The sequence below is a fragment of the Staurois parvus genome, unplaced genomic scaffold (genome assembly GCF_062004578.1).
Source record: "Staurois parvus isolate SC_StPar_1 unplaced genomic scaffold, SC_StPar_1.0 ptg000058l, whole genome shotgun sequence".
Taxonomy (NCBI): domain Eukaryota; kingdom Metazoa; phylum Chordata; class Amphibia; order Anura; family Ranidae; genus Staurois; species Staurois parvus.
In genome coordinates, this window is record NW_028317854.1 from 9,815,482 (window position 1) to 9,832,797 (window position 17,316).

Sequence of the window (17,316 nt, forward strand, 5' to 3'; positions counted from 1 at the left end):
ATGGACCACAGAAACCTGAAGGCATAAAAGGGCTCCCATCATGCACAGCAGAATCCAAGATGGACACCAGCACATGAAGTAACCTAACCACAGGGAAAAGGTAGGACCTTGACACAATTGTGTTATTAGCTGTGATTGGTCAAAGCAGTCACATGGTAAAGGCAGGGCCAATCACAGCCATCTGTATCATGTGATGAGCTTTGCCCAATCACAGCTAGTCACAAAAGACTGAATGAATCAGTTTCATTCAGTGACAATGATTGCAAATATCAATGAAATACATTGGTATTAGCAATCACAATGTGTAAAACAAAAAAAAATCCTGATCACTTGCCCAGAGTAGTTCAATGTTACTATGGTAACATTGTATTGCTTTGGTCACAGTGTGCTGAAAAATAAAATAGTAAAAAAAAGAAAACATGTAATAAAAGTAAAAAAAATAATAGAAACATTTGAAATAAAAATACAAATTCAATTATTATTATTATTTTCACCAAAGAAAGTGTGATAATGCTGAAAGCTGAAAATTAGCCTGGGCAGGAAGGGGGTATAAGTGCCCGGTATTGAAGTGGTTAAGAAGACTAAATCTGCCTGGACATTGAGCAAATGGGATTCCCATTCCCTACTGAAAATGTCAATGTCATCAAGACATTCAGAATTATTTTCAGCATTGCAGGGTGCAATTGGGCTTGGGAACCGACACAGTCAGACTTGATTTTACACTCTGTGATTCATCAATTTCTCCCACCACCAATAACTTCTTCAAATCACCCAAGAAAGCCTCTGAGCCTCAGGGATGCAGTAATGCCTAGCAAAAACCTTTACACTAGGATAAGTAATGATATCATGCTTGTTCATTTGAAAAAGTTGCTCACTTTGGACTATTGACAGGCTACTGGCTACCTGGACACTGCTCACACCAACCTGAGGCTCAAGTCTCACACTTGCCAGGGCTGTTGCTGGTTCCATATCTTTCCAGGCCTTAGACAAATTTGTTGCAGATCTGATAAGGGTTCCTCTTGCCTGGTTGATGAACTGTGTAATTTACCTCCTGCACTTTAGCCACCTCTCCACCTGGCCAGAAACTTGCTTTCCATAGTGGGGATCAGTAATGTCACTCAATGCCCCATGTGTTAGTACCTTACCTTAGCCAACTTAATGTAAATCCAGTGTTGTGTTTCATGGGCACTTTACCTTTGGAATTACATTTACAATCAGCTCTTGCATTTGGGAGATATATTTTAAAGCACTCTTGTGAGGAGTAGAATCATATTTCACATTCTTCCTTCGCCAGGTCAAGCCAGATCTCTTCCTACATACCAGCTGAAAGTGTGAAAACACTGTGGAGATCTGAGTCACCTCATGTATGGCAAACAAGAGCACTGGAAAGACACTTTCAGTCTTTCCCATTATTTTGTACCATCTTCTTAAAGTGAAACTGAAGGAAAAATGGAAAATTGGAAAAAGGCAGGCTCTGCCTCTTCTGCAATAAAATACACTTACCACTTAACAGAGAAGTGTAATATATGTGTCTGCAAATGCCGGCTGCAGGAGTGGAGGGAGCACTCCAGCACTCTGTACCCTGCTGCAGCTCTGCAGTGCACTATGCATGGTCTGTTCTGTGGATCAGCGGTAAATCCGTGAAACTTAAAGTGCCCTCAGGCAGACTTTAGCTGACACTGCTTGCACTTTGTCATCACTGTACTCCATCTGCGCCCTCCAATCCAATGAATCGTTGCATCCAGGGCTTCTGCCCCTGCCACCCCTGCCTTGGTCACCATACTCCTGAGTCCAGGAGAGCTTTGACTGGTTGATGACCACAGTGTATTCAATGGTCCCTCTACCTGAAAGGTTATGTGCAATACAATCTTGTGCAAAGAGAGAAAGTCTGCATAGAGCCCCAGACTGCAAAGGCTCCGCTTTCCATGGGCACTGTGCTCTAATATGGCCTCAGTTATGACACCTCAGGGTCTGACTGCCCTTGAATAAGATTTAATGGAAGGGTTTCATTCAGTCTGATTCCAGGTTTTGTAACATGTTTTCTCAAAAGAAAAAAAAAACCTTTTCCCAGACATGTGCATTCAAGCTCTTCCAACTGGTGGGGGTAAGTATATTTTTACAAAATTTCCACCAGTTTATCTGCAGTGTTGATGTCTTTGTGACACACCCTCCACTGGAAGTTGACAATCCGAGACAGAAGATACTGGTACATTGCAATACTCTCCACCATTTGAGGTCCTGTAAATGTTTTGGGTTGCAGCTTTAATAATAAACTAGGTTAGGTTGTGCATTTGCAACCATGGTGGACAACCTGATTGGAAGCTCCATTGATGCATTTTCTGTGTTTGGACAGTTATTTTCAGTCCCAGATGGGTGTATGGGTTTTATGTTTCAGGTGGTCATAAACACTAGAATCCTGAAGAGTGAGGTTATAATATGCCAGTTATGGTCCTCCTGAAAGGAAGGAGCAATCAGGCTAGCCCAGTTGTCTTGGGGCCACCCTTCTCATTCTGCTCTCCTTTCAAAAGTTGTCAGAAATGCCTCCGCATTCACATTGACCCTGCCTTGGTGGTTGTCTGGGTGCCAGGGCTCACTACTTTGAGAGAGTTACTGCACTGCCTCAGTCTGAGTCTATACTTGTGCTGCAGTGGTTTCCATAATGGCAGTTATCTGGGCTTCTCTGTTCCATTGCTGTGCCTCCATATTTGACTGTCATGTTATTTCACATTAGCTTCAATATTTCCTCTATATCTAAGTCAATGGGAGGGGGGTATTGTCTCTATAAATGTCAGTTTTTTCAAAGCCTGTCTATGCATGAAGATAAAAAACCTTCTGTGTGCAGCGACCTCCCTCCCCCAGCCCCCCTAATACTTACCTGAGCCTCCTCATGATCCAGTGATGTGCACAAGAGCCTCACTGTCTGGGGACTCTCCCTCCTCTTGGCTGAGACAGCAGCAGAAGCCATTGGCTCCCATGCTGTCAATCACAGCCAGTGAGCCAATGAGGTGAGGGGGGTGGGGCTGAGATGCGCCTCTGTGTGTGAATGGACACACAGAGCAGTGACAAGGGAGTGACCCTGCTTGGGTGCCCTCCATAGCAACCTGCTTGCTCTGGGGATATCGGCAGGAGGGAGGGGCCAGGAGTCCTGGCAGGGAACCCGAGAAGAGGAGGTTTGGGGCTGCTCTGTACAAAAACACTGCACATAACAGATAAGTATAACATATTTGTTATTTTAAAACCTCAAAAATTGCCTTTAAAGCAGAGCTCCAGTTGAAAAAAAAAGTAAAAGTCAGCAGCTACAAAAACTGTAGCTGCTGACTTTTAAAATACAGCCATTTATCTGTCCCTCGGTCCAGCGGTGTCCTTACCACCGCTGGTTTCACCGGCTGTCTTCTCTACCTAACGCCGGCATCTTCAGTTTGGGCACCTGGCTGTGACAGCTTGCGGCTTCACAGCCCAATACACATGCCTGAGAAGCGCTGCAGTTTGTGAATGGCCCTGTAGTCTTCTGGGACCTGTCACGTATCCCAGAAGACTACGGGGAGGGAGGACAACTTCTGCTTCCGATCACCTTAGGCAATCAAAGTGGAAGTGGGAGCGGGTACCCGTCGAATTCGGGTACCCGCTCCCCCCACTCCCCAAAGGTGCCAATCCTTAATGGGGAGCGGGGGACAAATACTTAAAGCGGAACTTCCCCTTTTGGGTGGAGCTCCACTTTAATATCACTTAAATGTGTTGATTTCCTCTGATTTTCAGCACCAGCTAGTGTCCATAATTCATTATGTTTGCTGATTGCGGTTTTTCAGGAAAAATACTGCATTATAGCCCTAGATGGAGATAATAATCATAGAAAAGTAAATATGATCCAAATTTGTGATGCCTGGGAGAATGCTTGTGACATTCATCTAGCACTCTGTAAATATGTGTAAATGTAAAGTTCCAGAAGTTTAAAAAAGAGAAACTACGATGACTATAATGACAGTCCATTATATAGCTGCCTTTTTTATGATCTTACTGCATCCTTTTGGGAAAAGAAACTATAGAAACACTACACATTCTCACTCCAAGCGCACTGCAATATCCCTATTTATATCCCTATTCATACCCAGGTTTTCAGAAATGTTAAAGCTGAAGCCTTTAGGCATGGTTTGGTAAAATTAGCCAGCACCAGTGCAATATATGTATGTAATGTGACCAGGCAGAATAGGGTAAAATGTAATGGAAACACAAGACAGGTGTTTTGCTACACTAGAAGATTGTATCATCCCAAAGTTGCTTAAGATATAATTGACTGAAAACAGTGCAGTTTCATGAGCAGATCGAGGAGGGAAAAAGGTTAGCCTTGAGGCAGGTGGTTTCTTATACTAATATTAAAGCCATACTATCCTTGAGATACTTCATAAAAAATGAACAGCAGCAAGGTGAATTTTTAACATATTGAGGTAGCATAGCAAGTGCCTTTTCTACATTAAAAAAGTGTAGCAAATCAAATACGCTTGTGAAAAAATAGATAGGTTAGTACAAAATCCTTGACTAGGCCACAATGTATAAACATAAGACAGAGCTTTTTAAGCACCAAGAAAAGATACCAGTCTGAGTGTACCCAAGGACCACAAACCTGGAAGCCATTCTGCATCAAAGACCATCACTCCCTGAGGGGTGTGCTGGTGAATACCAGGTGATGCCTTAGACTCTGCTTGGGTCTAGGATAAATTGGTCACTGACACCACATTTTCAAGACAACAAGCACAGGCTTAAATATAGGGACACAAGTTAAAGAGAAAAAAATAACACATTTTGAGAACAAAGGCACAGAGTATCCCCCTCCGAAAAAGTGTAACTTTGGCTATTTTTGGATTTAAGGAGGTCAGTTGATGTTTTGACAAGGGAAGGAGGGGAATAAAAAGGAGCATAGTTATAAGGAGGTGGAAATATTGACAGCAGCATAAGCAGCAACTGCTAAAAAAGGAAATGTATTTGGCTTTTCCTTAGATAACAATTTTCCATCATGCTATAGCCAAAAGACGGCTACAGCATAGTTATCCAGTTCTGGGAGGGAGTTCATGGACAGCCACCCAGAACCCTGCCCCCTGCGCACCACCTATGGCACGCATCAGGCATGCTCTGTGACTGTTGTATCCTGTGAACATAGCTGATCACAGACAGGAGTTAAGGGCCAATCACAGCAGCTCATTACCATGTGAACAGCTGTGCCCAATTACAGCTGATCACATGTAAACAGACTTGCTGGTTATCAACAGTCCTTTCCTCACACATTGTGTCTGTGTGAGGTAAGAAGAAGCGATACTCAGTACATTGTTTACATTTATTATCAGTGCAGCCCCATCAGTGCCAATCAGTGCCCATCAGTGCCAATCAGTGCCCATCAGTGCAGCTTATCAGTGCCTATCAGTGCTGATTACCAATACCCATCAGTGCCATTAAGTACAGCCAATCAGTGCCTATCATTCAGCCTCATCAGTGCCTCCTCATCAGTGCCCATCAGTGTGGTTCATGTGTTGATCGCTTGTAAGCATTTTAGTTACATCCATGCCATCACTGCCCCTGTTTGTTTGACCCAAGGCAGGGGTGGCCTTATGAAAAAAAGAAAGTAAATTTGTAAAGAAAATATAACAAAAACAACATAAAAGATAGTAATAATGGATGGAAAAGGTTAATGTGGGTTAATGTGGGATTGCAAAGGAACTAGAGACATACAGGTGCTTGGAGTGTTTGATGACATTTTTTATATCACTCCAACAAAAACCTATCATTCGGAAGGTTGTTACTGTAGACAGTGGGGTGGGTGTTTGTGAGTGTTGCTTTAAGTTTTCAAAGCTAAACCCTGAAGATGGGTGGGCAGCCTATGGCCTTAGATTTTATCCCTTCTTCAATGCCATTAGTGCCCAATAGATTATATGACAGGGATGAAACTTCGACAAAGTGGGGCTCAGCCTGTCAAATTTGGGACTGGTTACAGTGATGCTTTTCCTTGCAGCTCCAGATGGGAATAGACAGCACACTGGCTGCAGAGCATGAAAGAAGCTCCAGCAAGATTCAGCGAGTGGTCCAGCCTGGACACCCAATAGTCCATGGGATTCTCATTTACTAGAGTCTCCACATCAACTATGGAGCCAATGTGGACCATGTGGTTCAAGGGCTGCCTGTGAGTACTGCTGTGTGCTTCAATAAACTCTGAAATGTGGTGTTGATGCATCTGTCACCTCCACTGCTTCTCATTTCCTGTCACCATCAGAAAATGTGGGAAAGAGGTTATCATGCTGCTTTACCGAAGAGTTGAATTGTGTGCTCCCTTAGTGACAGTGGTAGTAGATTTGCCATTTTAACCTTATATCACTATGGCCACTTAATAGTCGTACCTCTCTTTGATTATGCAAATGCTGGGATCCATGGTCAGGCATCTGAGCAAAAAAAGACCCTATTCATCAAACATTAACTGCAGAAGAAGACCTGACTCTTACATACACTTATGTAAAACTTCTAGGGTTTGGAAGGGATGACACATTCCTTGTATTCTCCCTCTGCATCCTGCTGCCTCTTCCTCCTTCATTCTCCTACTGCTGTTCCTCCAGTGAGGCCATGTATTATGTGCTTCAGGGAAAACAAAAGAGGGATCATATCACATATCACCTTTCTTGTCGCTGCACATCGGGGTCTCACCAATGAGGCAGCTGGCAAGCAACTGATGTTGGTGCTGCATTTCTGCCAGGTGAGCACTGGCTGGGTATGTTCCCTTAAAGTGATCACAAACCCTTTCTGGCCTGAAGAAGGACCCTCTGGAAGCCTGCTGCACCATCAGGTTAAGGAAATGTGTCAGGCAAGATATGTGCAGAGTTTTCCCAGGGAAAGGACAGCCTGCAGGTTACTGACATTGTCACTCATAACTTTACCTGAATGAAGATGGTGTGGGGTCAGCCACCTCATGACCTGGACCTGGAGAGCTGCCAGCAGCCCTACCTAGTGTGACTTCTATCACCCAGACATATGTGCTGAGCATGGCAGTGTTTAGTCTGGGCCATTGTCCTGCATTACTTGGGGGGACTTCTGGTTCTGAGGATTTAGAGAATGAGGCCAGTGAGGAAAGGGGGTAAAGATAACTGCACAATCATCACTGGACAAGACATGAGGAAGCTCCATCAGCTCCATCAGCTCCAGCAGTGAGCCCCATCTTGCATCCTTTCTAACCGCCAGAAGATTGACCCAGTGTACTATGAGGGACCTGTACTGTCCCTGTCCATGCTTAATGGACTATGCGTCAGTGGTCATATTTACCCTGCCCCTGAAAATGTATTCCAGAAACAAGGACACAACAGATTCCACATGCTGGTGGACAGCTCCTTACCTTCCTGTGATGTAGCAGGGTCCATAAACTCACAGAAGAGGGATGATACAATGAGCTGGCATAGGAGCAGCTGCAAATCCAGAAGTTTTGTTAATCTGTCTTTAAGATACTGAGCAACAGGGTAATTTGGGGACATTATTTCTTTCACTAGGGAAGAGACACTTGCCTTGAGAAGAATGCTGCTGGAGATGATTATTTTACAGGATTTATATAGCGCCAACAGTGATGATGGGGTAAGTGTAGGATAATTCTGCAAAGGTTCAAGCAATTTGCTTGACCCTCCTCAACATGGATCAATGACCCTTTTCCCCACTTGATGTGGTTTATCCTAAACCTATAAAACCTCTTGTGAGATTACCTTCTCTGTCACTAGGGGTGGCAGATTTTGTGGCAGATGCAGCACATACTGTATGTTCAAAAAAGGCCCACATGACAGAATTATTTCTATTTGTTGCCTATTCAGGTGCTTGTGTGCTTTCCTGATGCTAGCCAATTTCTGCCAAACATATACCTGAAACATACCTGAAGTCTATATTTTGAATATTTTGGGAATAATTTGGGATATAGGGATGGAAGGAGGTTTGGAGAATTTGGGGTTGTGATTTTGAAGTATTTCTGTTTTGACAGTTTAATAAACTATAAGACAACTATAAGACAATACAGTGTGGTACTGCGAAAAAAAAGTTCACAAACTATACTATTAACCTGTTGTGTCACTGGTCAATTTGTATGAAATTAAATACTTTAGCTTTTTGTAATTTAACTTTCCTATAGCTTTTTGATGTGTTGTTGCTGATACTTTCACTGCTCATTTAAGGACTATTACCACTTAATAAAAAAACTAGTGCCACAGCTAAAACTATCAAACAAGTTGAATTGAATCAGATTGGGGTGCTGCTTCTGTATTTAAGCCAAGCTAAATGTAACTTTGTAAAAACCAATTACACATTCAAAATATGTAATGCCCGAACAATTGTACTGTTCCATAAAATCAAATACAGCTCAAAGGCAACCCCCAAGCATACCATTTTAAGAATTGTGTTTTTTTCCACATTGCTCTGAAATTCACATTTAAAGGATCCTTCCCTACTGTGCAGTAATTGTTTAAAGTTTTTTTTATGCTTGACAAAATAGCTTTCCTCTTAGCCCCTAAACTGGACAGGTTTTACTAGCAGGAATTTCCCCCCATCCCCATACACTGCAAGGAGATTCAATGTTAAATCTGGATTTTGCTATTTTCAAGTTTTTATCTAATCTCCTGTGAATCGAACCCAAGCAGATTCGATCATCCCTAATGGTTTGGGACCAGTTTTAGTTTGTTCTTAAATGCATTCTATGCATTAAGGTAGTGCAGATCTCCCCCCAGCCCCTCCTATACTTACCTGAGCCCAATGATGATACAGCACCATGTTCAAGACCAACATCGCTGCTCTCTCTCCTCACTGGCTCAGAAGCTGCAGCAGGCACCACTGTCTCCTGCTGCTGTCAATCATAGCCAATGAAGAGTGAGTAGGGTCGAGCTGCACTGTGTGTGTCAATGGGCACACAGAGCACGGCTCGGGAGCGAGCTTGCATGAGTGCCCCCATAGCAAGTGGCTTGCTATGAAGGCACTCAGATGGGGAGGGGGGAGGGGGAAGTGGGAGCCAGGAGGGCTGACAGGGGACCAGAGAAGAGGAGGATCAGAGATGCTGTATGAAAAACCATTGAAGTACATCATGCTTGTTATTTAACAAAAAAATTCCATTTACAATCGTTTTAAAAAACCCAATGCTGCCACCACAGTAAATTCATAACATAGAACTGTAACACAAAATAATGGGCAAGTATTCCAGTGGTCTGACCCCCCTAAAACAATAATCTAATCAATAGCACATCTTAAGCCGGCCATAGGTGGATCAAAATTATGCTTCTTCAGCAGGGACCATTCCAGATTATCCATTTATGGGCAGGCTGATTGTACCTATGGTTCCAGGAAAGAAAATTCTATGGCATGCCTTAGAGAGTGTTGATTATAGCAGCAGTCCCCAAGTTTTTTGGCACCAGGGACCAGTTTAGTGGCAATCAATTTTTTCAAGGACTGGGGGGATGATATTCATGGAGTCAGTCCTCAGAGTCCTTCACACCACAACCCCCCTTTATATCAGTGTAGTGTTTAACAGTCCCCCTTTACATCACATTTCCCCTTTAAAGCTGTCCCACAGTGTACTCCCACAGCAGAGAGTTAAAGGGGTCACTGTGATGTTAGAGAGGTCCCCTTTAAATTAATGTAATGGGACTGCACTGTAAAGGGGCACCATGATGTAAAGGTGACTGCATTGTAGAGAGGCACTGTGATATAAAGGGGACTGCACTGCAAATATTACAGTGCCCCTTTACAGTGCAGTCCTCTTTATATCACAGTGCCCCTTTACATTACAGTGCCCCTAGCAATCACAGCTCTCCCCATCACAGTACCTCTTGCAGTCATGGCCCCCCTTTCCTCTCGAACATCACAGTGACCCCTTTAAATCTCTGCCTCTCTGCACAGTCCTACCATTGACAGGGCAGGGGCAATTATCAGCCTGTGTGTTCTCTCTTGCATCTCCCACTCAGCCGCCAATGTCATCTTATCAGCAGGGCAGGGGACGGGAGGAGCTGCAGATCTGGACAGAGGGCAGGAGCTACTCAACTTATCATGTTAACAAGCAGACGATTACCCACTTGTTAATATGTAAATATCCACTTTCTCTGTGGATCTCCAGCTGCTCCTGCCCTGCTGATAGGATGACATCGGTAGCTGGGCAGGAGATGTGGGAGAGGACACACAGGCTAAGTGGCATGGCTGCACAGCAGGAGGTGAGCAGTGACCGTAGTCTGTGATAGTCTTGTCTGGACCAGGGTTGCCAATCACCTCTTGCCATGTGCCCGGTCATCAACAGGCCACATACTGGTACCGGTCTGCGGCCTGTGGGTTTGAGAATTGTTCAGATTCAGGAAAATTATGCAGTTCATGTTAAAGAATACCCCTTGCAATGTTCAATTAAAGTGGCAAGTGGGAGCTCGTAATGACCACAGTGAATGGTGCAAGATTCCGATGGAAAAACAAGAAGTTACCAGCACTCTTATAATATTTATTCCACACCTTTTATTGACAAAGAGGTGTAACATTAGTTATAATAGCCAATGTTTCTGGGCCTCACAGGGTTCATTCCTCGAAGAAACATACTGACACTGTGTCACTATGTTCTCTTGAAGAAGTACCCCTTGCAAAGCCCAGAAACATGGAGTATTCTGATTAATGTGACACTGCTTTCACAATAAAATTATTGAAATGATTGAATTTTGCTGGTGACCTCTAGTCTTTCTGCTTAGTTATTTCAGGGCTTATTCTTTGTTGACCTGCACTAACAAAAAAACTTCTCTGCACAGTAATATGCAAATAAAAATACAATCACTGCATAGCATATGCAGCAAAATGATTAATAAAGTCACTACAGTGGCCGTGCCATACATTGTCATCTTTTCTTTATACCCATAAAAGTAATCAGATTTAATTATACATTCTCATTTTCATAGCCTTAATTTTATACATGTTGTACTTACATCACTTAGTCGTTCATGTGAAGTGCCTCTCTGTGAAGGCTTTGATTCTTTGTTCGGACTTTCGCTGTCACTGTCTCTGCAGTTGTTCTGTAGTGGTTTCAGCTAAAGACAGAGAAAGAAGAAGAAGAATTACATACAGTACATACAGACTTACTTTTTTTGTATTTCTTTGCATGCATACCATATTTGTAATAAACGGTGGTTTTATCTTTTTGAGAAATCCTGTTAGAACATAAAATCATTAATAAATATAACATTTGTTCACACTTTGGCCTGGTTCACACTAATACAATGCAAATTTGACCCGAATCCCAGTGCCATTTTGTAGTGCAACTGCAGTGTGAATTTTTACACTTTTTTATGCATTTACTACTGAGACTCATCCCTGCTGTCAACAGCAGGGATGAGAGATTGGTTGTTAAGAAGCCGACACCTGGAGTCAACCCTGCTGTCCAAAGGGGATTCCCCGCTGACAGCAGAGTGTAAACAAAAGAACTGATATTTGAAAAAAAAAAGGCATGGGCTCTCATGTCCTCAACATGTGGAGATTCTTTGCCAGGGGGTCAAAAGTAAATAAAAACACAACACAGTTTTTGACAAGTCCTTTACTAAAAAAAAGCCCCCCCGATGCACATCCATTGTCAATCACGTTATCCAGTGTAGTAGGTCCAGGTCAATTATGATGAACTCTACCCGTTGACCCAGAAAAAAAAACACTGACTTGACAACTCTGGTGACCTCACTAGGTGCACTTACCCCTTTGTTTACTTAGCAGTGGGAGAGAAGCAACGCTGTCATTCAGCGGGAGCCAAGTGATGGTGAGTGACCCCCCCATACACATTCCTATGGGAGGATGGGATCTGGGGCCCCCCTTGCTAAAGGGGGCTTCCAGATTCTGATAAGTCATCCTTGAACCCTCCCAACCACCGGGTTAGGGTTTTGGGGAAGGGGCCCTCAATATGGATTGAGGGCATGTAGCCTGGAATGGTTCCTGGATGGAGCACATGCTTGTCTCCTGCTTTTTTTGCTTTTTTTTTTACATGGTTCCACTTAAAATATTTATCAGACTGAAGGGCCTGGTATAGATTGGGGGGACAGCTACACCATTTTTTTTAATGCTGGCTCTTTTGATTACATTCTGCTGTCAGGGGGAGTCCACTGCTGACAGTAGGGATGACTCATGGTTGTTAGGATGAAAAAGTACACACGCTTTTGGAGTACTTTACCAAAGTCTATGGGGCACTGCATTGTAGCAAAGTAGGCAATAGCACCTTCTCCAAAGTCGCATTGCAGTAGCATTGCATTGATGTGAACAGGTACTATTGAAAGCAATGTGCTTCCATTGTTATGTGATCCTGTGCAACAGAAGTTGCATCTGAAATCACACTACTGTGAATGGGGCCTTATACTAATTTAGAATTTTTGGTTACAACATTAATCAGAAAAAGCTTCACCTCAGTTCTTGACCATAAATAATGCCAATGACTTTCACTGAGTAGGGCATGTTTTAATTCCATGATTAACAGAGCACTGCATAAAGTGTCACTTGAGTAATCAGTGCACATGTTGCTAATTTATACCTACAGAGCTACTAGAAATTATTCCTCTTTTTTTAAAACAGATTCTCTTCCAACTTACATTTGATAAACTTCCAATCCCCATCCATATAAGCAGAAGGGTGCGGATAGAAGTGACATGGCTGTCCAAATATAATCACTGTCTATACCAGGGGCGGACTGACCATTTGGAAACTCGGGCACTGCCCGAGGGCCCGGGGTCAGTAGGGGGCCCCATGAGATGCTCCGGTACCTTTTTCATAGGCTTTTTTGAGGCAAGGACACAGGGGCCCCATGATCCCCTATTGCCCAGGGGCCCCATGAGTTGTCAGTCTATATTTGGTTATGTCACTACAATACCTGCCTCTTCCCATGTATAGCTGATGATAGCTCGGTGACCTGACATTTGGCAAGCAGCACTTTCAGGATAGGTCATGTGCACAAGTGTGTTAGGTTTTTATTTTTGTGAAACGACGAGTGGCATGCATTGTGATTGGCAATGGATTTACACTGAGGAACTTTTTTCCTTCGTCTTTATTTATTTTATTTTTTTTGTGTGTGTGAATTAGTAGGGGTACTATGTATCCCTTACTCTTTCACGTAAGGTAACGGTATATGCCCCCCACTTTTTTAAAGGGGGCTTTCAGATTCTGATAAGTTTCCTACATGCAAACCCACACAACCTCCAGCCAGGGTTCTGGGGAAGAGGCCCTTGTCCTCATCAACATGGAAACAATGTGCTTTGACCATGGAGGTACACCCTAGCAAGGCCCCCCCCATATTGAGGGCATGTGGCCTGGTATGGTTCAGGAGGTTTAAGGGTCTGGTATGACATTGTTTTGTGTGAGGGGAACCCTTTAAATCCAAATTAAACCCAAGGATTCTGGTATTGATTACCTGGGGAACCTCACATATTTTTTTTAGTGGGGTACCCAATTAAAATTCACACCAGATTCAAATGCAATTGGATTTTTTGTTTCATGCTTTTCATTTTTACTTTTTTTTTGTTGCTGTAGGATGTGCTACAACAAAAGTGGCATTTCCCAAAAAATTATACAGTTTCAATTCCAGGCAATTTACATTTCTTTGCCATCTTCTTTTAAGAAAAAAAGTACACCGGCCTCTCCAAAGATCCCCAAAATACATTGCAGACTGCTATGTATTTTGGGGGACCTTTGTTTGGGTCTGCATAGTATTTTTTAAATAGAATCCAGAAGGGAAATGGCAATTTGAATCCATTTACCTTTGTAAGAGTCAGTGCTTTAAAAAAATCACTGCTTCTGGACAAATGTAATTTTTAAAAAACAATTTTTCACTGGTACATGTTTCCAGAGCAGATACCCTTCCCAAGTTATTTTCTGATAATCACTTGCCTATAAGCCAACAAAATGTGCATTTTAACCACTTTGCTATGGATTTACCCCCCTTCCTGACCAGGCCATTTTTTGTGATATGTCGCTGCGTACTTTAACTGACAATTACGCGGTCATGCTACGCTGTACATGAATTAAATTTAAGTAATTTTTTCCCATAAATAGAGCTTTCTTTTGATGGTATTTGATCACCTCTGCATTTTTTTATTTTTTGGAGCCAAAAAAAGACCGACAATTTTGAAAAAAAAAAAATATATTTTTTGACTTTTCACTATAAAACATATCCAATAGAAAAAAATTTAATCCGTCATAAATTTAGGCCAAAATGTATTCTGCTACATGTCTTTGCTAAGAAAAAAATCCCAATAATTGTATATTAATTGGTTTATGCGAAACTTGTAGCATCTACAAATGGCGGTATATATACTGCAATTTTTACTTTTTTTATATACTAGTAACGGCGGTGATCAGCGACTTATAGTGGGACCGCGGCGGGCATTCTGACACTGGGTGGGAACTGACTAACTGCCACTGATATCCCCAGTGACACTAATACAGTGATCAGTGCAAATAAAAAGCGCTGACACTGAACTGAACTGGGACACTGGAGCGATCAAAGGGTTAACTGTGTGCTGTGTGTGTTTTTACATTTTGTACTGTGTGCTATTTTACTTGGGAGACATGCTGCTTTGTATTTATCTGCTGTCTTGAAAGATACAAAGCAGTATGTCCATGCTGACAGGAGAGAGATTTGCGTTATTTACACACAGATCTCTCCCCTCTCAGCCCTGCCGACAATCACTTAGTCCCGGCCAGGAATCGCAGGCTGGAATCCCGTGATTGACATCCCCAGCAGTCAATAGTGGCAAGCGTCCCCTACCTGGAATTGCAAATCACGTATATGTACATGATTTTGTACAGCTGTGCCGTTCTGTAGCAGTATATCTGCTATAGGGCGGCAGGCAAGCAGTTAATACAACAGATTCAGCTCTCAGTGATTTCAGCTGAGTTTGGGTTCAGCATCCAAACTTCTTTGAAGTTTGCTAGACCCTGGTCAAACTGAACCCAACCCAGTTCAGCTTATCCCTATTGGTGCCATTCCATATACAGTTGGTGTACAGAATATTCCCAGAAATGTCATTCCCTGCTTGTGTGATAGACTCACTGATTTAGATGTCTGCACTAAGATACAAATACAATTTTAGGAATCCCCTGCAATATGAATTTCAGTTTAGGTGAGATACTTCTTTTAAAGGTTAACTATTTCTAAAGGTACACAGACACTGCAATATTCCATATTAGAACACTGAAAGTGAACCCAGTGATCAGGTCCTCTCATTCAGAAATCAGGTCTTCTAGAAATGTGGTGAAACAAGCATCCTTTTCTTCAGAATCCTTGCAATGTACATAAATCTCCCAAAGGGCATTGTTTTCTCTTAAGTGGAGTTATACTTTAAAGAGGGACTACCTACAATGGACTACCTTCCAGCATATCCTCTCTCAATTTATTCATTGATATATATGCTCTAAGATGGAGGGTCTCATAGATTAGACTTAGGGACCATGCTATCTAGAGAGGACTTGACAAGTCACTGTAGCTTTCACATATATTTGCAAATGTGCAACCATAACCTCAAATGTCTCAGATTGATTGGTAGTGTACTTTTTGACCAGCTAGTAAGTGCACTGGGGAACTTTTAAATTGTTTGTTTTGCTAAATGTCCTTTCCATGTGTACCTTAGTTTAAAAAGGTGGTCATAAATTGAGTGGATGTCAATTTTATTCAATAAATAAAAAATCTAACAGGAATTTTAAATATTCCCAACTCTTTCTATACAAACAATTTATTATTATTATTATTATTATTATTATTACTACGAGTTTATATAGCGCCAAAGGGTTTGCTCAGCGCTGTACAATAGGGGGGGACAATACATGGCACAGTACAACAAAGACAGACAGCGTACGAGGGGTAAGAGGGCCCTACTCTTACGAGCTTACAATCTAGGAGTATTTGTCTCAATTTGCTTGAGTTAAGGCTTTAAAAAAGGGTTGTAAACTTCAGACATGCAATATGAACACAACATATCCCTCTATCGTGTGTATTTGTCTCAATTAAGAGCACTAAGTGTCATTTCTGTCTGCTGACTTGTTCCTCTGCTATCAGCATGAGTCACTTCTAACAAGATTTTCTGAAACCAGGACAAAAATGGAGATAGGGGAAGGACATCCAACAGAGTGATAGCAGCTCTGTTCCTATGGGCTGTGTGGAACGGGTGTGTCCCTTCCCTTCAATCAGCTCTCACAGCTCCCCTCACTGAGCTCTGCTGATTGTAACTTCAGCTCTCTGCCCCCTTTTTTATAAAGTCTCAGAAAAGCTTTAACATTCAGGACTTTGAATGGATGAAGAGAAGACTGTAGAACAGGTACAGCCCATGTAGGAGGATTTGTTTCATCTCTGTGTATCAATTGAGGCTAGTCACCTTACTGGGTATATGTAAGGGCTTACAACTACTTGAAGTGTTTAGGTAGTGGAAGGCTTAAAGTGGTTCTAAAGGCAGAAGGTGTTTTACCTTCATGTACTCTCTTGCAGGTAAAAAACCTTCTGCACATTGTGAAGCCCCCTAACCCAATCCTTACCTGAGCCCCCTCTGATCCAGCGATGTTCTCCACAGCTTCTGCTGTCTGGGGACACTTCCTCCTCATTTGCTGCGACAGCAGAGGGAAACCATTGACTCCCACTGCTGTCAATCACAGCCAGTGAGCCAATGAGGAGAGAGCAGGCTGAACCATGGCTCTATGTGTCTTATAGATGCATAGAGCAGCAGCTTGAGGATGAGCAAGCAGCAGTACCCCCAGGGTGAGCAGCTTTCCCTGGGAGCACTGCTCGAGGGGGAGGACCCAGTGGTGCCAGCGCAGACCCGAAAAGAAGAGGACCGGGGCTGCTCTGTGCAAAATCACTGCACAGAGCAGGTAAGTATAGACATGTTTATTATTTTAAAAGAATAAAAAGGAAGCTTTAGTGTCACTTTCAGCCCCAGTTCACATATATTTGGCCTTGTGGGCCATATTTTGCGTGGGCACGAGAGCCCAATCATTTGAATGGACTCCTGTGCCCTGTGACACACAGAGAAGAAGTCCCTGCACTTCTGAAAATGTAGCCCGCACGGGAACCTTGGTTCCCAGTACGGTTGCATTTTCCAGTGCGGGTGACATGCCATTAGAACTAATGGCACCCACCCGCAGGTCCGCATTTCTCTGTGCAGATGGTGCAGCTGTACGGATTTTTATGCGGATCTGCAGCGGCACCACCCGCCCAGATGTGAACTTAGCCTGAGCAATTGAGCCTATAATGGTTAGTAATGGGTAAGAGGTTAGGGACACTAGAGGGAATTGTGTCATTTTTAATTCCTTTTGGCAATGAAAGCCTTGTGCCAAGAA

The 17,316-nt window shown here is 42.8% G+C and overlaps 1 protein-coding gene across 5 annotated transcripts in view; it reads right to left on the minus strand.

The window, feature by feature from the left end:
• AUTS2 (activator of transcription and developmental regulator AUTS2) overlaps window positions 1–17,316 on the minus strand; it is a 1,792,114-nt gene that overhangs the window by 1,058,101 nt on the left and 716,697 nt on the right. For all 5 annotated transcript variants that reach the window (XM_089668486.1, XM_089668488.1, XM_089668487.1 and 2 more), the window contains one exon: window positions 10,947–11,048. In XM_089668486.1, coding sequence (XP_089524612.1) covers window positions 10,947–11,048 — 102 coding nt within the window. The remainder of the gene's footprint in view (window positions 1–10,946; window positions 11,049–17,316) is intronic.